The 26112-nt window shown below is 37.8% G+C and overlaps 1 protein-coding gene across 6 annotated transcripts in view; it reads left to right on the top strand.

Annotated features, from left to right (window-relative positions):
* Nucleotides 1-26112, top strand: part of LOC129779526 (liprin-alpha-1) — a 458998-nt gene that overhangs the window by 70977 nt on the left and 361909 nt on the right. For all 6 annotated transcript variants that reach the window (XR_008743689.1, XM_055787066.1, XM_055787064.1 and 3 more), the window contains exon 4: nt 1116-1190. Coding sequence is in view for 5 of the 6 variants with exons in the window: in XM_055787066.1 (XP_055643041.1) it covers nt 1116-1190 (75 nt within the window). In the remaining variant the exon portion in view is untranslated. The remainder of the gene's footprint in view (nt 1-1115; nt 1191-26112) is intronic.

Here is a 26112-nt window from a genome sequence, read left to right as displayed (position 1 = left end):
GGACAATCGCCTATTGTGCAAACCTTGCAACAATGGAATCCTTTCAACTACGGTACTCCAACGATCCGGTTCGAAGGACCAATGTTGGGTATAGAGGATCGTTGGAGGAAAAACGCAGCTGAAAATTTGGGGAGTCTCCACTTTTAATTTTCATAAAACACTTAACATTTAACACATATATTTTACACACTGATAAAACATTAAAATTAACACGTAATGGAATGAACGAGCGTGCTGTATTGGCATCCGACGGTGAGAAGGACTTGGGACCGACTGACCTTCGATGATAATCGATCTTTTATCGGTTATCTCGTTGCTCTCTCATCATCTGGAGCTTTGGAAGCTGAGCTTTGGTTGGTGAGAAGAGAACTGACAGCATGCGGGCGAAATAGGGTCGGTATCATCATCCAACAACCACTATTGAAGCAGCACGAGGGCCCGACCATCTTCTGGCCGGATCTCGCTTCGTGCCACTATTCAAAGGACGTGTTGGAGTGGTACGAAGCCAACGGGGTCACCTTCGTGCCAAAGGAAATGAACCCGCCCAACGCGCCGGAGCTTCGCCCAATAGAGAAATATTGGGCGATTATGAAGCAGGCCCTCCGGAAGAACCCAAAAGTTGTCAAATCGGAGGCGGACTTCAAGAGAAAATGGATTTCTGTTAAAAAAACTACAACCTGACGTTGTACAGAACCTTATGGACGGGGTAAAGAGGAAGGTGCGAGCATACGGGCTTGGGCTCGAAGTATGAATAAAAAGAAAATGGCAAAAGTTGTTTAATAGTTTTTATTTTACTGTCTAAAATTTTCAAAAGGATCGGTCTACTGGGCGAATTTCTACAGCGTTTTTTCCGTGATGCAATTTGATGTGACACACCCTTTACACGATGCATATTCGATTCAAATCGGATAATTAGAACTATGCTTTTTTGCTACACTTTGAATGTTTCTTAATCATATAAATTTTAATTGTATGTGTGAAACGCAGTATGATACTTGTATAAACTCTTAAAACAGATCATTTCAAATTACATTAACTTTACATTAACAATAGTCTAGTATCTCTTTTACCTTTTTTTTGTAAGTCATTCGAATATTATTTACTTTTTTTCGTAGGTTCGGGAACGCCTAAGAGTTGCATTGGAAAAAAATACTGAACTTGAAGGAGAGTTGACTAATCTCAAAGAAGAGGTATGTACCACCTTATTTATACGCTCTCAAACATTAAATCGTATGCAATGCGAATCGTATCCAGCAATTATTAAATCATATAACTTTACTTATTCTATTATTCAATTATAGAGTAGGATCAAACCATATAAATTACGAATAAGTGACTTATTCGTAATTTGTGATAACAATCATCGGTTTTCTGATTATCATTAATCAGTAAATGGACAGTCCTGTAATGCGACTCGTATAATTGGACATCTTTTTCTTCTTGAATAGCACTAACGTTCCTAGAGGAGCTTCGCCCTCTTAACGTAGTATTACTTGCGTCATTTCTATTAGTACTTAGTTGAAATTTCTGAGCCGAATAACACGCCTTGAATGCATTCTAAGAAGCAAGCTCAAGAATACGCGTGACCACAGTGCAGAACGGACAAAGGGCCTGATCCTCGAATACACTACGAACACACTTCACGGTGGAAACGGAATGAAACGTATCCGCGATGACAACGGTACGGTGTCGACATCTGGATACGAGATTAGTTTCCCACTAAACTTATCATTATAATATCAAATTATCTTCAGATGAAATTTTTGTATGAGATCATTATATCACATGAAGAAAACAATGTTTTCCACTCACATTGAAAACCAATTTGATACAAAGAAGTTAGTTTTCATTAATGATTTTTTATTTGAAAAGTGCTCATTCTGCCTGAAAACTCAATATTTTCTTCGACACTTCATTAACTCATGAAACGTTGTTCAATGGCGTGCCGTTTATTTCGTTTCCACCGTGAAGTGTATTCGAGAATCAGGCCCAAAATTTCTGTGACGAAAAATTCCCCCGACCAGAACGGAAATCGAACCCGAACTCCCGGCATGTGAGGTTTGACGCTAACCACTCGGCCACGGGAGCACTTGTATAATTGGACATTTCCGCCTCTAATTGGATATCATTTGGGACCAAACATCTATTTTGGGACCCAAATTAAAAGATCGAGTCGCCTCTAATGCATCACTTAGTGGTGCCTCGGTATGTCGAATTAGAGGAAACTTTCTGTATATTTGCACAGAAAGATATTAGAGTAAACAGAGAGATGCCTAACGAAGTTAACCACTTCCCGTACGATTTAATTTTCAAAAGAGTGGACCAAATGCAAACACTTCGATGGATCACGCATCGAATAATTTCAGTACTCTGCTGAGCGTCTTAGCGCGTTGTGATATGCAAGTGTGCCACGAGAAAGACTCGATACTGTACGTTTTGGCACAATTATTTCATATCGAGTGAGACTCGATGTTGTACGTGGAAGGGTTAATCTGTACTAGGTGCCTGGGCACTGCGATATAGAAGGTAATGAAACAGTCGATCTCTTAGCAAGATTAGGATCTTCAACTAAATTCGTCGGGCCTGATCCATTTTGTGGACTATCAACATCATGCATGAAATCTGACCTCAAAACCTGGTAAATATCAATTATTGAAGCCAACTGGAGGGCTCTAACATCAAGACAATCCAAATTATTCGTTACACCTTGTAGTAGAATAACACGCAACCTACTCAGCTTGAATAAGGCAGATTTGAGTACATTAACCGGAATATTGACCAGACACTGTCCGAGCAGGTATCACCTTTAAAAAATAGGAATACTGGCAGATGATAACTGTCGTTTCTGCAATTTCGAAGCTGAAACTTCGGAACATTTACTGTGTCAATGCAGTACACTAATTCTGCGAAGACTGCGGATTCTTGAAAAAGACTTATGCCTAACGAGATTTGGTCTGCTGAACCAAAAATGGTAAGGAACTTCATAGTGGAAGTCATACCTTCGTGGGGGGATATGCAAAGCCCTGGTGCGACTATCACCTATAAATATATCAGGGAATAAGTGATAGAACGAACTGACACTGTATACATAACAAACTGGAGTGCACTACAATAGATCAAACTAATAGTCACAGTGGTACAATGCTTCTACAGAAGAAGAAAACAACGTGTGACTTTAATCTAAGTCCGAACATGTTGATAATACTTTCTTCTTGCCAAAGTCGCTCGATGAACATCGCGGAATAGGTGCTAGTAAATTAGGTAATGTCTTCTTCTTCTTAAATGCCACTAACATTCCAAAAGGAACATCGCCGTCTCAACGTAGTATTACTTGCGTTTTTTTTATTAGTACTTAGTTGAGATTTCTATTTCAAATAATGCGCCTTGGATGCATTCTGAGTGGCAAGCTCTACAATAGGCGTGACCACCAGGGTTACCACAGTAAAATCTGTGTTTTTGGCCTCAAAAAATCTTTTTATCTATATTCTTTCTCAGAAAATCTGTATCGAAATCTGTGTTAATCCTTTTCGGTCGTTTGTCTGCTCTCAGTCACCACAGCAAAGAAGAATACTAATATTATAATCTATGCGACAATGTATCAGTTCACACTTTTTCAAAACTAATTTTGCTTGAGGAAAGGATTAATGGATGTATTGTGGCACTGTGTAAATGTAAAAAGCATTGTTCTGTATGTTCAAACAGAAAGATAAAAGGCGAAAGACGTCAAACTAAATATTTTTTGTAATACATGTGGAAGATATCACACGAAGAAAAATTATAGCGATTTTATTTTAAACATAAACATTGTTTAGTAAATTCTTATCAACAGTTTACAAAAAATAAATAAATCTTGTTCATCTTTCATATTCTCACAAAGTTATACATTACTGCCTGTTCAAGTAAAAATAATTCAATAAAACGTGTCGAGATTTAACACGACCGCAAAGGGTGGAATTTATAAGTTCAATTTTGAAGCATAATCTTAGCTTTGATTTGATTGGCAAATTTATTATGAATTTGACAATGTTGATGCTATCTACGTAAAAAATCAAATTCACTGTGCTTTAGTAGGAAAAAGAGAAACAGTGTTATCTATTCTTTGTAAAGCTAGCCGAGGACACAAATTTTTGCTTCTTTTCGCCTCAGATTAACCTTCACGCCACATATGAACGCTAAAATTACTCTGATGCTGACTGATTTGAATTCATATAGCAATAAAATGAGTGAGCTTTGAAAATTATTATTGAGATCAAGCCATAACTAATATTGAATCAATATTTTGAAAAATCTGTAAATCTGTATGAAAACAAAAAAAATCTGTAATCTGTATCTACAGATTCTTGGTTTCAAAAAGTCTGAAAAATCTATATAAATGCAGATTATTCTGCAGATAAATATTCCTAGAGGAATATAAGTGTGTACATGAATATAAGTTTATGGCCCGAGCGCTAAAATGTTCGAATTAGAAGAGGTTTTCTAGTTACATACTATTTCAAGGCTTCAAAGCTGAAATAAACATCTTGAGTAATTTATAAAAATTTATTCACAAATGAGAGCCATCCATCCTATTTTTTTTTCTCTCTCGGCATTTGAAACTTTGAAATCACCCTAACAAAACACTGTTCACGGTTCCGTTTTTGTGGAAGAATTGGGGCGGTAGTCATTCAATGAATGGTTTTTCAAGTCAATTATAATTTCTAAACTCATAAAATTTAGTTCGCTGTTGCACAATATATTCTTTCTTTATATTTACTGAAATAAACTTCAAAGAGTGTGAGTTTAAGTGGGTGAATGTTTGAAAAAGCAAAGGTCGGTTAAATTATTGTAATATTATTATACAAAAATAATGAGATCGCGATGAATTTCATATCATCGTATAATCGGTTTACACGAGAAGTGAAAGAACGATTTATTTACTTCGAAAAGAATATTTCTAAAGATGTTGCCGAATGGAAAGGCAAATTTGCTCCAACAGTACAAGCTGATGATAAATTACAGAAGCTTATAGGTACGATCGAAATTCGCAACGAAATTAATGATAGGATAAAATCTAAATTCCTCGCATTTGAACGAAGAATTATAGAACTAGAAAATGAGAAACACCAGATGAAGGTGGATATAAAAAACAGGAAGTGGGTTATATCTATGGTATAACCGCAAGGGTGACGTAGGACTATCGTTGATTTAGAGATCATTTGTATGAAGTTGAATCTGAATTCATTCTGAATGAATGAATATTTGGAGAACTTCGAAAACGAGAGCGTTACGTTGGAGGCACAAGGTTTTATGCATCCAATATTGGATACGGAAATATCCTACTGATGGGGAAGAATAATCTTCAGAAGCTATCCTGTTGATTGCGATTGATTGAAAAATCACAAAACCTAATGTATTTGGTCACAGTGTTACATGGATAGAAAACATTAAAATAAACTCTTTCATATGAATGTAATTTTAAATTCCCAGAGGAACTGGCAGATTATTTTCAGTAACGATTATATATTTCCACATTTTCCTCGATACTGGAAGCCCACCAGTGGTTAATGCTAACTCGATAACCATCTGTTAATAGCACTTGATTGAAACATATTTGGTTACAGTGTTACATGGACAGAAAACATTCAAATAAACTCTTTCACATGAATGTATTTTTAAATTCCTAGAGGAACTGGCAGATTATTTTCCGGATCTTTCTCGATCTAAACGGAAAGAATTCCGTGAGTGTATGTGTGTGTGTGTGTGTAGCGGCTGCTTCGAGATCTTCCCGGGGAACCGTTTGTAGCATCACTCTCCTCCTGATGGATTCCCTTCTGGCCTAAGGTGCACAAACAGGCTCTTGGTGACACCGTTCATCCGCGCTTTCATGATAAATGAAGAGCTTCACCACAACAGCGACAACATGCTCCAATCGCTGTTCAATTAGAACTGAGTGGATTTCCGAGCGGCGCTCGCTTATATACCGATTGGTGATTTCAATAGCCTATTTTGAAAGCAAATTTAAGACTATTGAAACAAGTTTTTGGATCAGAAAGTAACAAGTATAGAACGCGTAGACATTTTATCTTTCGAATGAAGTGTTTATCATACCATTTCGTTCAGTTGTTTAGGAACTATTAGCACTCAAAATCTCGGTCTTCGGCGTAACGCTTTCGTTTTCGAAACTTTGATTTTACACCCCGGTATAGAAATGAAAGACGTAGTCCTACGTCAAAACCTTCAACATGAAAAATGCCAGTTATTAAACAAACTGAGTAATTTTGATGAAATAGAACAATCAAGCAAGAAATTGGAGAAAAATTTGGACCGGCAAATTAGCGAAAAAACTGGCTTAACATTAATAGTTGAAGAAAGGCTTCAAGATATCAGTCGGCTAGAGAAACGACTCAAAAATGAGAAAAATTCGCACTCAGTTATTCAAAGCACAAAAATCTCGCTAGAGTAAAAAATCGTGCGCCTGCAGCACTCCGAATCGAAGAAAGCAGACGAAGAAAATACTGCCAATTGGAAAATCAGGCTCAAAGAAAGCGAAACGAAGCTTCAAAATGAAAGATACAAAAATACACAGCTAACGGAGAAACACTTGCTATTGGAAAATACAAGCGGAAAACCTCTGGAGAAGTCGAGGTGCTGCGCACGTTACTGCAAGAAAATAAGTCCGCTAACAAGAAAATAGGAAAAAGGAAGCAAAAACGCAGCTAAAAGCACTGATAAAAAGGAATCATGAACTCGAAGCAAAAAATAAAACGACAGAGAATTAATTGGAACTGTGCGTTAGTAATAACGCTGAGTTAAATAATAAAAATGAGCTTTTGGACAATCGATGTCGATCAAGAAAAAAGGAAAAACAATGAAGCAAAAACGCAGCTAAAAGCACTGATAAAAAAGGAATCATGAACTCGAAGAAAAAAATAAAACGACAGAGAATCAATTGGAACTGTGCGCTAGTAATAACGCCGAGTTAAATAATAAAAATGAGCTTTTGGACAATCGATGTCGATCATTAAAGAACGAATTGAGAACTAAGGAACAAGAAAAACTATGTTTGATTGACAAAAACAATTGCTCGACGGACGAAAAAATGGGATTGAAAAACTAGATTGAGGCACTGGAAAGAAATTGAAAAATCACAATGAAACCAAAATGGAACACCATCGTCTGAACACATTGATTGGACAGTTTCAGGTAGAATTGAACACTTTGGAAAAAGAAAAAACGAAGCTTATCGTTGCTGCTAAAAAGAAAGAAATGGAAGATTGGAAGAACAACGATATGTAAACAAAGAAGAATAATGAGCTAAAGAAATCAAATCTGAACAGCAGACAGAAGTCATTTATAAAAATAAGATGGTAATACCAAACTAGCTATCAAGCTAAATATCCCCAATGTTTGGGTATTTTAAAAAGGGGCAATGTGGGAAAATTTTCTAATTGATGTGGCTTTATTATTTTTTTTTTCTCTTCTCGAAACATAAAGTGGAATCAAAGAAGGAACAACTATTATTAACAGTATTCACTCAATTCTGTAAAAAATGCTTATTTCGTTTGAAAATGGGGAAATGCACTTATCGAATTTTAAATGTGTGATTTTGAATTTTAAACAAACACACTTTGGAAGTGCGATTTTAATAAAATGCAAAATTTGCATTAAAATTTATGAGTAATTAGAAATGTGGGTCAAAATTATATTATCAAACATATAAAAGAAATAAAATAGCACGACAAATGCGAAGAAAATTAATGGAAGAGGAATACACACCCTTCAAATAAATGATAATGGAAGAGGCATACAAACCCTTCAAATATATGAAAAAAGAAATAAAAGAGTTAACAAGGGGATGTTAATGAACATATTATACAACGAGATGAAAATGAAAAACTGAAAATGATGAAACTAATGGAAACTAATGAATGAAAAACTAATGAATATCAAAAGTAAAAAGAGGTGTGAGTGAGATAAATGGAAATATATCAGAAGTATAGAAGCTATTGAATATATATATATATATATATATATATATATATATATATATATATATATATATATATATATATATATATGTATATATATATATATATATATATATATATATATATATATATATATATATATATATATATATATATATATATATATATATATATTTGAAAAGGAAAATATAAACGGTAACACATCATTATTGAAAAGAATGAATGAATGATTGAATAAAAAAAAATGTGGAAATTAGAAGATATTTTGTAGAAAACATATACGATTTTTCCCTTTCTTTTAGTGTAATTTCATTTTTATATACACACATATCAAATAAGGTTCTAAGTATTTTCACAGATCCCAACTAGGACCTACAAAAAGAGAGAAGAAGAAGACATTACTTAATTTACTAGCACCTATTCCGCGATGTTCATCGAGCGGCTTTGGCAAGAAGAAAGTATTATCAACATGTTCGGACTTAGATTAAAGTCACACGTTGTTTTCTTCTTCTGTAGAAGCATTGTACCACTGTGACTATTAGTTTGATCTATTGTAGTGCACTCCAGTTTGTTATGTATGCAGTGTTAGTTCGTTCCATCACTTATTCCCTGATATATTTATAGGTGATAGTCGCACCAGGGCTTTGCATATCCCCCCAAGAAGGTATGACTTCCATTATGAAGTTCCTTACCATTTTTGGTTCAGCAAACCAAATCTCGTTGGGCACAAGAATGGCTTTTTCAAGAATCCACAGTCTTCGCAGAATTAGTGTACTGCATTGACACAGTAAATGTTCCGAAGTTTCAGTTTCGAAATTGCAGAAACGACAGTTATCATCTGCCAGTTTTCCTATTTTATAAAGGTGATACCTGCTCGGACAGTGTCCGGTCAATAGTCCGGTTAATATACTCAAATCTGCCTTATTCAAGCTGAGTAGGTTGCGTGTTATTCTACTACAAGGTGTAACGAATAATTTGGATTGTCTTGATGTTAGAGCCCTCCAGTTGGCTTCAATCATTAATATTTCCCAGGTTTTGAGGTCAGATTTCATGCATGATGTTGATAGTCCACAAAATGGATCAGGCCTGACGAATTTAGTTGAAGATCCTAATCTTGCTAAGAGATCGACTGTTTCATTATCTTCTATACCGCAGTGCCCAGGCACCTAGTACAGATTAACCCTTTCACGTACAACATCGAGTCTCACTCGATATGAAATAATTGTGCAAAACGTACAATATCGAGTCTCTCTTGCAGCGATCCCATAATAACAGACGGGTTTATTTACCCAAGTTTACGATAGGACCCGATCGAGGCAAAATAAACACATCATTATCGCATGATCCTTTTTCCGGATCGTGTGAATCTTAGGTATAGTTTTATGATAGGGACGGATCGATCCCAAATAAATAAATACATTTCTCCTGCACGATCCTGTTTGTGGATCGTGTGATTCATAGGGTCTAGTTTTATGATAGGAATTTTTTTTTATGTTTTGGTGTTACTTAGCTTATCGTAAGTTCGTTTTGTTCATTATAAACAAATTAGGTAATAGAATGAACCAACTCTACCTGAGTAGTCATTCGGTAGGAATTAGGATAGATTAGGTTTCGTTAAGATGAATCAGAAAAATTAAAGTAGAGTCGATTGTGATCCGGGCAAGAGAACGGACGCATATCGGAGGAGTCGATCGTCAGCCACGCAGGAGGACGGTTGTGCTTCCTGTTGGTGGAACAAGTAGTGTTATTTAAAATCAAAGAAAGTGCCCTAGGCCGCCCGGCCAGGTTCGTTCATTGTGGTGACAGCGGTGCCCGCTGTCTAAGTGGGGACAGTGGAGCCCACCCCATCAAATTTAGTTTTAGTGCTAATGTGTAATGTGTAATGCTTCAGTTAATACAGATTCAAGAAAAAAAATAAAAAGTGTTGTGAGGAATGTTACCGAAACTGTTAAAAATAAATTGAAAAACAAAAGTGTTGTGAGACTACAAGTCTCAAATAGAGTGTGACCAATAGGGTTGGCACAACACGAGTGAAAATCATTAGAAAAAAAAGATGCGGATTGGGGAAGTTCTAGTGATAACAATAGGGTAAGTAAACAAAAACTTTAATTTTTTTTTAACATTTGCGGTCATATTTAAACATGGATGTAAAAGCATAATAACGACAGACCACATGTTGATGGATCTGTTAAGAATTATCTAAAAAGAGTGAACTTGAACGTTACTCCCTCAGATTACTCTTTCCTTCTAAAAATTCGTTACGTTTATTTAAATTCTAATGCTGCAATAATGAATACGACACAGACAATTTTAATTCACACACGTTTCGAGTTATGATATTTTACAATAATTAATTTCAAGCTAATAATATAAATTTTCAATGATTACAAGTAAAACTCTTCGCAATCTAAACATGAGAATGAATTTTCGTTTAAAAAAAAATTATTGCCCATCTGACGTCCATCGAAACACGTAACTTTTGCATAACTATAAAATATTCATTTCATAATTTTTAGCGATAAAACATCGCCACAAATTGCAATTATTTTAGACATAAAAAATCTATGATTATACCTTGTAAGATTATGCAAGATGAACAACGTTTTTTTTTAAATTGATTGAGCAATGTATTTTAATGTGATTTTTTTTATAAAAAGAACACATAAATTACACATAAATGATAGCTTGTTGCCTGATTGCTCGTACAGTTATAATTTCTATCGAAATACAAACCAATATCAGTTTAACCAAAATAACAGACAGTTTGACAATTGCAAAAGATTTCCTCAAAGCTGTAATGTTAATTACCAATTTCAGTCTAATCAAGATAATAGGCAATTTAATAATAATGAAAGATTTCGTCAAAGTAGAAACATTAACAGTGGGGGTTTGGTCAATCACGTCCGAACATCTCGACATACAGAAAATCGCCCACAAAGATGGCACGAAACTAATCCGATTGATAATAAATTTATGTCGCCTATAGCAAATACTATGTACGAAACAAGAACAGATAATTTGCCAGATCGCCTCATCAGTCAGTTCGTCGAACGTATACCAACGCATGAAAAATTGTTTATACAGTTTTCAGAAAGCAATCAATTTTTTGTACATATCGCTACAATAGACAAACCCAACACAGACGTCGAATATTTACTTGATACTGGGGTGAATTGCAACATAATTCGATTAGATACGGTTCTCAATTCCGGATTCAAAAATATAGATTATTCCGAAAAAATGTACATATCGGGATTTAATTTAACACAATCGGAGATCGTAGGATCCGCAAAAATAATGTTGGCCATACGAAATTCGTACTATATGACGAAATTTTATATAGTAAAAGAACTATGTGTTCCAGGTATAATCGGAGCTGAATTTTTGAAACCATACACCCTTTACATTGGTAAACATTTTTCATATATTGCACTGCGAACACCAAATAACTCACAGATGAAAAGAAAATATCGGATATAAAAAATTGTGATAATTTCAAATGATAACTATAAACAAACCATATGTGCCGAAAAGGCTTGCCAAACCGAAATGGAAGATAGAACTTGTGGGCAAAACAGCCATAGTTGTCAAACCGCGAATATAAATTATAAAATAAATGGATATATGTACGATAAGCAAGATACGGCAAGTTTGAACAAAGCTAACCAGGATGACAATTCAAAATATAGAAACATGCAAACTCCTATACGAAATCATCAAAGTTATCTTACCAATACGCCCTATTAACAAACGGCAATATAGATTCCCCGAATCTACAAAAAAAACAGATCGAAGAAGAAATAGACGAAATACAGCGGCAAGGTATCATTAAGCCAAGCAAAAGTCCTTGGAACGCTCCAGTTCTATGTCTTCCAAAAAAGGACACAGATACAGATGGAAACAGAAAATATAGAATTGTGGTTGATTTTAGAGCTCTTAATCTAATAACGAAACCGTTTGTATACTCAATTCCTTTAATCGATGAGATCCTTGACAATTTAGGCAATAGTTCATATTTTTCAACATTGGACTTAAAATCAGGAAAAAAAGTCCATCATCATTAATCCATCAGATGCAGCAAAAACAGCTTTTTCAACTCCAAAAGGACATTATGAATTCACGAGAATGCCTATGGGATTAAGAAACAACCCATCAACATTCCAGAGGCTAATGAACACTGTTCTTTATGAACTGGAGGGGGTTCAAGCAATCGTATACTTAGACGACATTATAGTTTTTGGAAAAACAGTGGGAGAACATAATCAGAATCTATCAAGAGTCTTGGAGGCTATACGAAGACACAATTTAAAGGTAGAACCATCGAAGTGTCAAATCTTACACACAAAAATCAATTATCTAGGACACACAATTGACAAATACGGTGTACGTTCTATGGAAAATAATATAAATACTATAAGAGATATGACCGCCCCAAACACAGTTAAAGGAGTTCGATCATAAATTTTAATGGTAAATTCATTCCAAAAATAGCAGAATTAAGGAAGCCTTTGAATGATCTTTTGAAAAAGAATGCACGCTTCGAGTGGACGAAACAATGCCAAGATGCATTCGAAAAACTAAAGAACTTTTTGACTTCAGATACTCTTTTATTGAGACCAAATTATAAAGATACATTTGTTATCAACAGATGCAAGTAACTACGCAATTGGAGCGGTCCTGTCCAACAAAAAAAAACAACGAATCGACCAATAGCTTATGCTAGTAGAGGATTAGTAGTGGCTGAAATCAGATATCATGCAATAGAAAAGGAGTAATGACTTTGTACACTTTACGTTGAAGTAAAAGATTACAACAGTCTCAAAAAATGATTATTTATCGCCGGAAACTGATAATACTGTTAAAAATGAACAGGAGGCACATGATGTTTAAATTATTGATGAAAGATGAACGAAAAGCCATTAAATGAATGGAAAAACTATATTACAAACATTACAATTGAAGATGCAAATGAAATTCCAAAAAACTGATAAACAAAATTAATTTCAATCCAACAATGGAAGGCGTGGTGGACTTATGTACCATTCTAAAAGGTTGTTCTAGAATAGGACCCAGGAACACGCATCAGAGAGAAAGACAGATAACGCGACGTGAAGAGGAGGCAAGCGGCAGCCCACACCTAGTATCAGAGACCAACCAATTGACGAGTCACAGCGGAACATAAGCAATCAATTGACGAGTCACAGTGGAAGGTGAGCAGCCAGTCAGCGGACGGACAATAAGAACAACGATTTTATTTAAAAAACAAGGAAAGTTTATGCAAGTGTGGAAAAAAATAATAACAAAAATATTATATTTAAAATTATGAGAAAATGTACATGAGATAATGCAATTAAAAAAAATTTCAATGTTAAAATAATAATAATAATATGAATCTAATATATACAGAAAAACGGTAGATTAGGATAAAGATAACATAGCAAACAAGATATTGTTATACACATTTATACATATATGAAAAAGGATTAATTTATAAAACAAATTGATTACAATATATTAGCTTTTCGAACCAATTTTAGGGAAAACTCTTCTAGTTTCCCCTAAAACTCATTGAGTAGAGGGAGATGCAGCGACCCCATAATAACAGACGGGTTTATTTACCCAAGTTTGCGATAGGACCCGATCGATGCAAAATAAACACATCATTATCGCATGATCCTTTTTCCGGATCGTGTGAATCATAGGTATAGTTTTATGATAGGGACGGATCGATCCCAAATAAATAAATACATTTCTCCTGCACGATCCTGTTTGTGGATCGTGTGATTCATAGGGTCTAGTTTTAAGATAGGAATTTTTGTTTATGTTTTGGTGTTACGATAGCGGGGAGCTTATCGTAAGTTCGTTTTGTTCATTATAAACAAAGTAGGTAATAGAATGAACCAACTCTACCTGAGTAGTCATTCGGTAGGAATTGGGATAGATTAGGTTTCGTTAAGATGAAAAATAAAAGTAGAGTCGATTGTGATCCGGGCAAGAGAACGGACGCATATCGGAGGAGTCGATCGTCAGCCACGCAGGAGGACGGTTGTGCTTCCTGTTGGTAGAACAAGTAGTGTTTTATTTAAAATAAAAAAAGGGCCCTAGGCCGCCCGGCCAGGTTCGTTCACTCTCGTGGCGCACTTGCATATCACAACGCGCTAAGACGCTCAGCATAGTACTGAAATTATTCGATGCGTGACCCATCGAGGCGTTTGCATTTGGTCCACTCTTTTGAAAATTAAATCATACGGGAAGGGGTTATCTTCGTAGCAGCTAGTTGTTTTAAGGATGGTATACATTCCCAAACTAGCTTTAACTGACATATGTATGCTTTTACTGCATTAAGAGCTGCTTGACTATCTGAGAATATACAGATATTGGTATACCCGTATTTTCTAGCAAAAGAAATATTTTTACATGTTAGAATAGCTTGTACTTCTGCTTGAAAAACTGTAGGTCACTGTCCCATTGGGATTGTCATATCGATTCCTGGTTGATCCCGGACGCATGTTGGGACCACCTTCTTCCCATTCGTTTCGATTGAATTCAATCACTTTGAAGGGAATACTGAAATTAGTCTTTGTTTCCAACCAGTCTTCATTCATGGTTAGTATAGTGTTCAGTTGAAAATCTTTCAAGATTTATAAATGCCCTGTGAGAACTCCTTCTAGAAAATGTTACGTCTCAGTCTAAGAGCACCCTTTTTCGCTTCAAGTTGCACATATTGGTGCAAGGGTAGAAGGTATAAAAGAGCATCAGGGCTTTGGAGGATGCGCTGGGCATTGCTCCTGTTATTGAAAAGCATGCCAGACGTTGTGGTTTATCGAGCTTTTTCTGTGTTGATATTTGTGGAGTTGTAGGCCGCCACACTAGCGCAGCATATGTTAGTCTGGGTCTCATAATTGCCGAGTAAATCCAGTGAATCATTCTCGGTTTTAGTTCCCACTTTTTCCCGAACAGACTACTACAAGTCCAGAGCGCAGTCTGGGCTTTAGATATTGCATACTCCAGTTGGTCGTTCCAATATAGTTTTTGGTCAAGCATGACATCTAAATATTTGGTTCATTTTGAAAGCTCCTATTGTACATCTTCCAATCTAAGAGGTGGAATCTTCTACTTTCTTTTTCTGGTAAATGGAATTATGACAGTTTTTGAAGTATTAACAATAAGTCCTTCTATGTTGCACCATTTGAGTGTGTAGTTAAGGGCTGTTTGCATTGTATTGGAAATAGTATACTCACATTTAACCCTCACTAAGATGATTATATCATCAGGAAAACCAATGACTTCGTATCCTAAAGTAGATAGGTTATTAAGCAGATCGTCGACTACTAGGGACCACAACAGAGGAGACAGAATTCCTTGATGGCAACCTATATGGTCGCCCCCGACGCTCCGTGTGCCGAACATAAATATAGTAACCGTAACCACGCCCACCGAAAATGCGCAACAATGCAATCCGCTATAAAAGTGGCGAACACGATGCGCTCCACGACACCCAGGGACGAATGACCATTGGGGTCAAGTTCCTTGAAACCAAAAACTGAACTGAACCGCTCCACGACAGTATTTCAACAGTGTTTCGATGACCATCGTCCAGATTTCCTCCGATCACCGAGCAGTTAAGTGCAGAATTTCTTCAACCACGAGGCAATTTTCCTTCCACCACCAAGCAGTAACCAGTTTGACATCGACCACTGCGCAATAAGCAGCAGCAGCAGAAGAAGAATGCAGATGCAGAAAGTACAGTTGCATCTCACCGACAGTGCAACTTTCCTGCGTGTTAACGCAATGCTGTGATTCCTTCCAAAACAGAATACAAAATACCATTTTGTAAATCGAGACACCATTTTCGTTCTTCCTTCCAACATCAACATCCTGAGTTTTGCGCAATTATCACAAGCAGTTGTTTTCAGAATTACTTGTTAAGTTACGGGTTGCTGACGGGTTGCGCTTGCGTCCGACCATGGTCCTTCGAACCGGATAGTAACCAGCAAACAACAGTCCAGCAAACCAGGGAGCTTCGGAATTAACCAGCGAGTAAAAATTCCAGCGTAATCCAGTGTGCTGGAAAGTTTACCTGCGGATGAAAATTCATCAAGCTTCGAATTCACCTGCGAGTACTGTACAACTTTCAACGAGATGCAGAGCAACAATCCAAGGAGTTTTGAATTTTTGTGTAGAGTGCGAAAGAACATCACAAGGACAATTTTCCGATAGAAATAACGATCAAATATTTGCCGTTTTATGAATCAGTATATCGATTCGCGTGTGTGTGTTAAATTAATCGTTAGTTGTCGTCGCCATTCAGTTGTTTCCAGGCTGTACACATCAGTGCGCATTTTGTTGAGTTCGTATCGATCCGCGTGTGTTAGTCTTACCGTGATTTGCTAGTCGCCGCCGCCGATTTAGTTTTCGTGGCTTTACATATCATTGTGCGTTTCGCCGATTACATTTCATTCGCGTGTGTTATGCCGATAGAGCTCAACCCGAGAAAAATAACAACAAGAAGTGAATCCATGGAACATATCAAGCAACTCGTTTATCAGCGCGGACAAACACGATGCACTCCTAGAGCAGTATTCCTTCGGCCACTGAGCAGTATTCCTCCAACCGTCACCAGTTTTCCATCAGCCATAAGATGATGTAAGCAGTAAGCAATGTATATCCACCTAGCAGTAATACGGAACAAGAAAGTGCAGACGGTGCAACTTTCCAACATGTGTGAACGCAATGGTGTAATTCCTTTTCCCATACCGTGAATAAAAAATATTATTTTTCGAATCGATGCACCATTCGTTCTTCCTTCCAAAGTTATGTTCCTGTGTCCGGAATTGAATTAGCAGATTCAGAATTCCACCGTCCGTGAATACTTTATAAGATTCTCGTAAACGATTCATCGCTCAAGAAGAAATTTCCAACATAGAACCAATATCACCAGGAAGTGTAGAAATTATGAACCCTTTTCGTCAAACTTGTCACCGTGACAGAAAAAACTCAGCTACAGCAACACCAATTTCAAGAGGAATTTATGGAAATCCGTCGTAGAGGAGAATTACCCAATCTTCTTACAATCCTGCAACCTCCATGGACAACAATGGTCTATTGTGTGTGAGCGGTCGGTTACTACATTCCAAGTTGCCTTACGATCCAGACATCAACGAAACTATTTTGTAAGGGAGTTGTAATCACGAAGAATGCACGAAGAACGTCTACACGACAGACACGCAGCTATAAACCTATTTGAAATGACGACCAGCAAGCTTGTACCCTTACCAATTGAAGACAAAGGAAATCAACAACCTTTTTGTAAGTTGAAAAATAATTTCCAACCGGGGGAGAATGTTCGCGCCCGAAGCTCCGAGTGCCGAACATAAATTTAATAACCGTAACCACGCCCAGCGAAAATGCGCAACAATGCAATCCGCTATAAAAGTAGCGAGCACGATACGACATTCCACTCCGACCGTCGACAGAGACGGACGTGTTTGGAGATCTATTTTACCTGTTTTTTAAAAAGCTATTTAATTCTCTTCAGATTGTCTACCTGTGATTTATCAACCACTTGTCTGCCCTGAGGACTACAATAATGGGAAAAACTCGGTCAACCGACTCAGGCATACCACATGGCACCAACAAACGACATCGATCGGACACCGAGATTAGAAAGAAACCGCTATGCTTTATTGGATGGCCATACCGAGGAGGAATCAACTACCGAGAAAGTAAATGTTGAGAAAAAGGTGAAAGTACCACCTTATTTCACAACATCGAGAGATATAAGGACTTTGAGGTCTGAACTGCTGGCGCTGAAATTTTATTTTTGACGTAGGACTACGTCTTTCATTTCTATACTGGGGTGTAAAATTAAAGTTTCGAAAACGAAAGCGTTACGCCGGAGACCGAGATTTTGAGCGTTAATAGCTCCTAAACAACTGAACGAAATGGTATGATAAACACTTCATTCGAAAGATAAAATGTCTACGCGTTCTATACTTGTTACTTTTTGATCCAAAAACTTGTTTCAATAGTCTTAAAATTGCTTTCAAAACAGGCTATTGAAATCATCAATCGGTATATAAGCGAGCGCCCCTCGTAAATCCACTCAGTTCTAATTGAACAGTGATTGGAGCATGTTGTCGCTGTTGTGGTGAAGCTCTTCGTTTATCATGAAAGCGCGGATGAACGGTGTCACCAAGAGCCTGTTTGTGCACCCTAGGCCAGAAGGGAATCCATCAGGAGGAGAGTGATGCCACAAACGGTTCCCCGGGAAGACATCGCTACACACAGACACGCGCGGAATTCTTTCCGTTTGGATGCCATTCAGCATCGAGAAAGTAAACCACACATTCTCTCGATTCAATCACACACAAAAAGCATACTTAAGCGATATTCTGGTGGTGAGACACATTCATTTTTCGTGAGGACATCGACAAGACAACATCGTTGCCTAACGTGCTGGAGGAGGTGGACGGCGAAGGATCGACACATACACGCGCAGAATTCTTTCCGTTTGGATGCCATTCAGCATCGAGAAAGTTCCGGAAAGATCTAATCATTGCTGAAAAATAATCTGCCAGTTCCTCTGGGAATTTAAAAATACATTCATGTGAAAGAGTTTATTTGAATGTTTTCTATCCATGTAACACTGTGACCAAATACATTTGGTTTTGTGATTTTTCAATCAATCGCAATTAACAGGATTGCTTCTGAAGATTATTCTTCCTCATCAGTAGGATATTTCCGTTTCCAATATTGTATGCGCCCGCAATTGATTATTGCTCAGTCGCCGAAAGTTCCGAGCTCAGAGAGTTCATTCCCCTCTAGTTTGCCTTCCAAATTGCCATCGTAAACCACGCCTTCTCTCGATTCAATCACGCACAAAAAGCATACTTAAGCGATTTTCTGGACGCATTCATTTTTCGTGAGGACATCGACAAGACAACATTGTTGCTGAGGGTGCTGGACAGCGAAGGATCGAGATCTGCCCTGAACCGCAAGCAGTTTGTTTGAAACTGTGAGGGAGCACAGAGAAGCCGATCCTTCAGGAGAAGAGAAGGTGACCATCGAAACAGCCGCTACACACACACACATACACGCACGGAATTCTTTCCGTTTGGATGCCATTCAGCCTCGAGAAAGATCCGGAAAATAATCTGTCAGTTCCTCTGGGAATTTAAAAATACATTCATGTGAAAGAGTTTATTTGAATGTTTTCTATCCATGTTACACTGTGACCAAATATGTTTCAATCAAGTGCTATTAACAGGTGATTATCGAATTAGCATTAACCACTGGTGGGCTTCCAGTATCGAGGAAAATGTGGAAATATCTAATCATTGCTGGAAAATAATCTGCCAGTTCCCCTTGGAATTGAAAATTACATTCAAGCGAAAGAGTTTATTTAAATGTTTTCTATCCATAAAATATCAATATAATACATTTGGTTTCGTGATTTGTCAATCAAGTGCAGTTAGCAGGAAAGCTTCTGAACATTATTCTTCAGAACAAGGTTTTTCGTATCCTATATTGGATGCATAAAACCTTGTGCCTCCAACGTAACGCTCTCGTTTTCGAAGTCCCCCAAATATTCATTTATTCATTCATTCAGAATGGATTTGGATTCAAATTCAAACAAATGATCTCTAAATCAACGATAGTCCTACGTCACCCTTGCGGTTATACCATAGATATAACCCACTTCCTGTTTTTTTTTTATCCCATCCGTTTATTAGGCTCATTTAGCAATTCAGCTGTCACAGAGCCGAATTTATTCGTATACATTTTTATGTTAAGATAACTATTGTTATATATTATTTAGGCTTAAGATTCCTATCCATCGATAAACATTTGTTTTTTTTTATGTATAACACAGTAGCTGTTTAGGCCTAAGAATATTCCAATTCTATCGATACACAACACATGCCGAGTATTCCATTTCTATGGATACACAACACATGCCGCCTTTTTCGGCGTTAGAATATTCCTATTGTTCGAATGTTCACAGTTGGACTGTTCACAACGGGACTGCTGATATGAGGCTTCCATTGCTGTGTTAGAATTAGCACCAATTACCGATGCAGCAGATCGTAATGTGAGCGGTAAGGGACTGGAATTACCGACACATGATGATTGTTGCGTGGACGTAGTAGCTAGAATAACACACAAAGATGGTCAGTTGAGGGGCCCTGAGTTATTAGCTCATGATCGTTCGCTTAGTAGCGGACACGCAACCAATTAGGCTACGTAACCAGTTTTTGAAATATGCAGCATTAGTATTAAAATTACTAGTTCCACTCTGGAGCAATACAAAATCATTGGTTCATACCTGAAATCAGAAAAATCATGAGTTTTACACTCACGATACCCCGTCTGAAAAACCATTTAAGGTGGTGCTGAGAGGTCTTCCTGCTATTGAGTTGGAAAATATTAAAAAGGATCTGGAACAATCGCACAATATTCATCCGTTGGCTGTATATCGGTTGACTCGATTCGACATAAAACACCAGACAATGAGTATTCCAATGTCTTGTATCTGATCCATATCAAGAAAGGATCAGCCAACATAACTCGCCTGAGGGAAATCAGTACTATCTTTAACATCTCGGTACAAAGGGACCGAAACCTCAACATCGGAATGTAACGCAATGTTCAAATTGCCTTGGTTTCGGACACGGAACAAGAAACTGTCACATGAAAACTCGTTGTGGCTAGGTGCTGCTAACCACCTAACAAGCACTTGCAGCCTTCCAGAGGAAGAAGCTCGCAAATGCGTTAACTTTCGCCAGTCACCAAGCCACCAACCGTAGCTGTACAATACGTGCGGATTTTAAACGCATCCGGAAGCAAGCTACTGATAAAATGCAGAATAAGAAGAAGGTTCCAGAACTTACTGACAAAGAGTTCCCTCCAATGGTTTCTCGTACGATTCCTGTTCTTCCTCCTCTTCCATTCCCTACAGGTCGCCCCCAAACGGCCTCTTCTAGCGAAAAGCCAAAACAGGAGCTATAGTAAGGTTGCAGCTATTGGTTTACCACCTACGTCAACACCATCACCTCATTCTTCTACTGAGGATCTTTATAGTATGCAAGAACTTGCATACTATACACTTGTTTCTTGAACTAGCTCGATAGACTAGAAGTTGTCTCAACCAACAGGAACAAGTACACGTCATGCTACATTTTTATTACAACCATGGATCGGTCATCTCTAAGGCTAATTAATTGGAATGTCAGCTCTCTTAAGAGTAAGGTCATCGAGTTCACTGACTTCTTGGTAATAAACAGCATCGACGTAGCTATCGTTACTGAGACGCATCTTAAACCGAATATTAATATTCGAGTCCCGAATTATCGTCTATTGATAGTGGATCGTACTGGTTCTGGTGGAGGAGGTGTTGCCTTAGCCATCAGAAATAACATTAGATATCAACTTTTGCCGTGCCTGAAACTCAACATCATCGAAGCTATAGGGGCGGATCGCAACATCGATTGGGCCTATTATCGTGATTGCGGTCTACTATCCCAAACAGACGTCAATCAGGAATGGCTCGGCCTTGCTTCTTAAAAACGATACCATCAAGCTAACACGAAGGCAGTCGAAATACGTCATCGGTGGGGACATTAATGCTCGACATCAGTCCTGGGGAAATCAAAATGGAGTGACTCTAAATGATGATTTACAGTGTGGGCACTACAGGATTCTTAATCCAGCGACCCCCACTCGCATTTCTCGCTCTGGAGCACATTCCATAATTGATTTCTTCATTACCAACATGAATCGCCACATCGGTGATCCTATTGCCCTTAACGAGTTGAGTTCGGATCACTTCCCAGTGATGGTTGAATTGGGAGTGAATGTCGTAGTCAGGAGGCCACAATGTAGACGGGACTATCATCGTGCGAATTGGAATTCCAGCAGTGCGGGTGGAATTCCAGCAGCTTATCGACAACAATATTGATCTCGATCAGCCTCTTGAATATCCCGAAGATATCGAAGCAACAGTCAGCTATATTCAAAATGCAGTTATTTAGGATCGCCAAAACCACATCCCAGAAACGATTCAGGTGGGTGACTCTGTTCAAATTGATCCAATTACTAAACATTTGATTCGATTTCGGAACCTCTATCGAAGGCAGTACCAACGTACTGATATTCGAGAGAGGAAACGACAGTATAATCAGTTAATCAAGGTTATCCAGGCCAGAATGATTGATCTCCGTAACAAAAAAATCGCAAAAGATATTAGTAAACTTCCGAACAACTCCAAGCCATTTTGGAGGCTCGCTAAAATTCTCAAGACCAAGTCTAATCTTGTTCCTCCTCTTCTTCAACCTGATAATTCAGAACGATTAATAACACCAGCCGAAAAGGCTAATACAATTGGCAACCATTTCGCTAGTTCACACAATCTTCATTACATTACAAGTCCATTCGAAGCTTCGGTGAATGATACTGTAAGGACTATTGGCAATATTCATTCTGCACCTCAAGAGAATGAAATCATCTCGACTGAAGAGATTATCTCGGTTATACGATCGTTGAAGAATATGAAGGCCCCCGGCTTCGATAGTATATTTAACATTGAGTTGAAACATCTTAGTATCAACTTATATGAAATTATGACTTTTGTCTTCTACAGATGTTTATCACTTGGCTACTTCCTCTCGAGTTGGAAGTTGGCAGAAGTGATCCCGATACTAAAACTCGGAAAAGATCCTTCTTCTTCAAAGAGCTATCGACCAATTCGCCTTCTCCCAGCATTTTCGAAAGTATTTGAAAAAATTATATTAACGCGCATTCTTGCTTTTGCAGATGAGCACAATATATTTTTGGATAAGCAGTTTGGATTCCAGAAAGACCACTCTACCATTTACCAGCTTCGTAGAGTATACAATATAATCAGACGAAACAAGTCAGTTTCAAAATCATCTGCCATGGCACTTCTTGATGTTGAAAAAGCATTTGATAATGTTTGGTATGATGGTCTCATTTACAAGCTTCAGAACTTTGGTTTTCCTACATATTTGATAAAAATTATCAAAAATTATCTTTCTGATAGAGCATTCAATGTTTCTATAAACAATATTTCATCTGAGAAATTCATCGTCAATGCAGGTGTTCCTCAAGGATCCATCTTGGGACCAATTCTTTTCAATATCTACACTTCAGATATTCCCGCACTGCCATCTGATGGGAAAATGTCATTATTTGCAGATGACATTGCCATCATTTACAAGGGCAGAAGTATCACAGAACTAAGATCTAAACTTCAAAGAGGATTAGACGCTTTGTCTGGATATTTCAATAATTGGAAAATATGCATAAATGCAGCAAAGACACAAGTCATATTGTTTCCCGACAAGAATACTCCAAAGCTTGTTCCTCCTCAAAATATGACAGTCAGTCTTAATGGCAATAGTATTGAATGGTCTTCAGAAGTAGTGTATCTGGGTCTAACATTCGATCGAAAGCTTACCTCCAGAGCACACATTGACAAAACAGACACAAGACGCAACATTTTAATCAGGTCATCCCCTGATCAATAGATAATCTCGATTATCTCTAACGAATAAAATTGCAGTATACAAACAAAAAATATTTCCAGTTATCGCATATGCGATGCCCGTTTGGGAGTGCTGTGAACACAAATTGAAACTTCAATGCATACATAACAAAATTCTCCGTATGATTCTAAACTCTCCTCCCAGAACGCGAAATCCGGAGACACATCAGCTGGCCGGGATTAAAACCTTGGATGAAGTTATCAATAATAATTGCATGAAATTTGAACAGAATTGCGCTCTCTCAATACACGGAATAATACAAAATCTGTATATTTATGCTACCTGACTTTCTAGTCGTTACCTTTCAAGTTAACGGCTTTGGATTAGAGTAGATATATTTATTTCCAGTTAGATAAGCAGTTTAAGTTCCCTAAGGTCTCGACGAGTGCATGGTTCAAGGGATTGAATGTATGTCGTGATTTCATTCGCGTGATATCTCGGCTTATGTCCAATCACTACAACCTAAACGCGCATCTCTATCGCATTGGGCTCGCAGCAAACAATCTTTGTGATTGTGGCGATGGCTACCACGACATCGAGAATGTTGTCTGGTCGTGTATCCGGTTCCATGCTGCTCGCTCTCAGCTCTCTAGAGCACTGAGAGCACAAGGCAGACAATCGGATATCCCCGTCCGGGATATCTTAGGTAGCCGGGATCCTGATCTTCTGCTTCATCTATGCCTGTTCCTTAGAAACGCCGATGTCAACGTTTAATGATGTTTCCTTCGTTGTGTCCCCGTTTCATATCCCTCATATCCGATCGATAAACTTTTACTTAGTCGCGGCAATACATACACACACTCTTTACAGATGCACGGGCCGAAGGTTGTGCAGTCCACTGATTATTCAACAAGAGCCAAAGGTTGTACCGCTCATGACAACTCTACACGAGCTGATGATTGCGCCGGCTTAGTGACCATTCTATCCTGGATTCCTCGAGTCGAGAAAGACGCACCACGCTAGATATGGGGTACAGACTAGGGGGGCGTTGCTGATTAATGGTCAGCTGCATCCCAATAGGAAATATCCCGTGTCGGGCACACGTACAGAGCATCGAAGACTGCCACATACCAATTATGAGAACACTTGTAATACTAACCTCGAGTCAACCGCGAGTAATCGGTTACATATTACTAACATAGTCTAAGCAAACATTGTCAAAATATTGAACTCCCGGCCCCGTTAGGCTGACGCCATATGAGCCTTAATATATATATATTTTGGATAAAAAAAAGCAGTTTAAGTTGGGACAATGTAAATATTTTGGGGAGGGTATCTTATAAGTTAGATTTAGGTATAAAAAAGGTAACAAAAAAACTAGAAAAGTTTAGGCATGATTTTACAATAGGAATATGAAACAATCGGATAATGTGTATGATGAAAATCATTACAGAACTTGACATTGCAACTTAAAAATGTAGAACCCTAGGTTGATCACTTGAAATGTAGTATTATACTATAATGTAAACCAAATTAAGAAATAAAAAGAATTCAAGTGAATAAAAAGTTCGCTCCACGACAGTATTTCAACAGTGTTTCGATAACTATCGTCCAGATTTCCTCCGACCACCGAGCAGTTAAGTGCAGAATTTCCTCAACCACGAGGCAATTTTCCTAGCACCACCAAGCAGTAACCAGTTTGAAATCGACCAACATCAACATCCTGAGATTTGCGCAATTACCACAGGCAGTTCTTTTCAGAATTACTTGTTAAGAGTTTACGTTTTCTAGCGAGTGATAATTTGCAATTTATTCTGACGGGTTGCGCCTGCGCCCGAACACTCTAGTTGGTTTCTTCTATAAAGTAGATCCTGTTATTATTCGGTTGGTTAGCATGGCAACTCCATGGAGACGCACATGTCAAAACTACATTTTTTCATAGCTTTATTTATAGAGTTGTGTGTTACTAGGAATGTAACTTAGTACCATACTAGTTCTAAATATCTCCATCGGAAGAGGAACAGGGATATCCTTGTTTTTTTGTAACAGCACCGGAAGAATCCCATCTGGTCCTGGATATTTAAAGGGCTTCAAGCAATCCACTGCCCTCTCTACCCTTGACTTCGTAAAGACCGCCCTAGCCATTTCATTAGCTCTATTCTCGTCTCTGATTGGACAAGATTGATCTGTATCGAAGACCTGTGCGTGTCGGGAAGTTAATAGGATTGAGCCTGGGAAGTGTGTTTCCATCATGATACTAAGTGTTTCCTAGGAGTCGGTTGTATATTGACCGTTTCCTTTCTTCAGACTACCAAGTTCATTGGTGTGATCCTTAGAAAGGGCTTTATGAAGTCTTGCTACAACAGGTAATCTTTCTATTTGTTCACAGGTGAATTTCTAATCCCTTCTCTTAGATTTAAGGATTTCTTTGTTATATTCGGTTATACAGTTTTTGTAATCTGTCGAATCAGAGGTAATTTTTGCTTTGTTGAAGTTTCTAGACAATTTTCTAAACCTTGCAAGTTTTTTGTTCCACCAAGATGCATCCTTACTTGAAGTTTTTTGCTTCAGTGAACAGTTTTCTTCGAAGATGGATTTAGCATTGGTTTCAAATTCTGATGAAACTATTTCAAGCTGTT

This window comes from Toxorhynchites rutilus, chromosome 3, assembly GCF_029784135.1.
Source record: "Toxorhynchites rutilus septentrionalis strain SRP chromosome 3, ASM2978413v1, whole genome shotgun sequence".
NCBI classification, from domain to species: Eukaryota; Metazoa; Arthropoda; class Insecta; order Diptera; family Culicidae; genus Toxorhynchites; species Toxorhynchites rutilus.
This window is presented reverse-complemented; position numbering and strand designations above follow the sequence as displayed.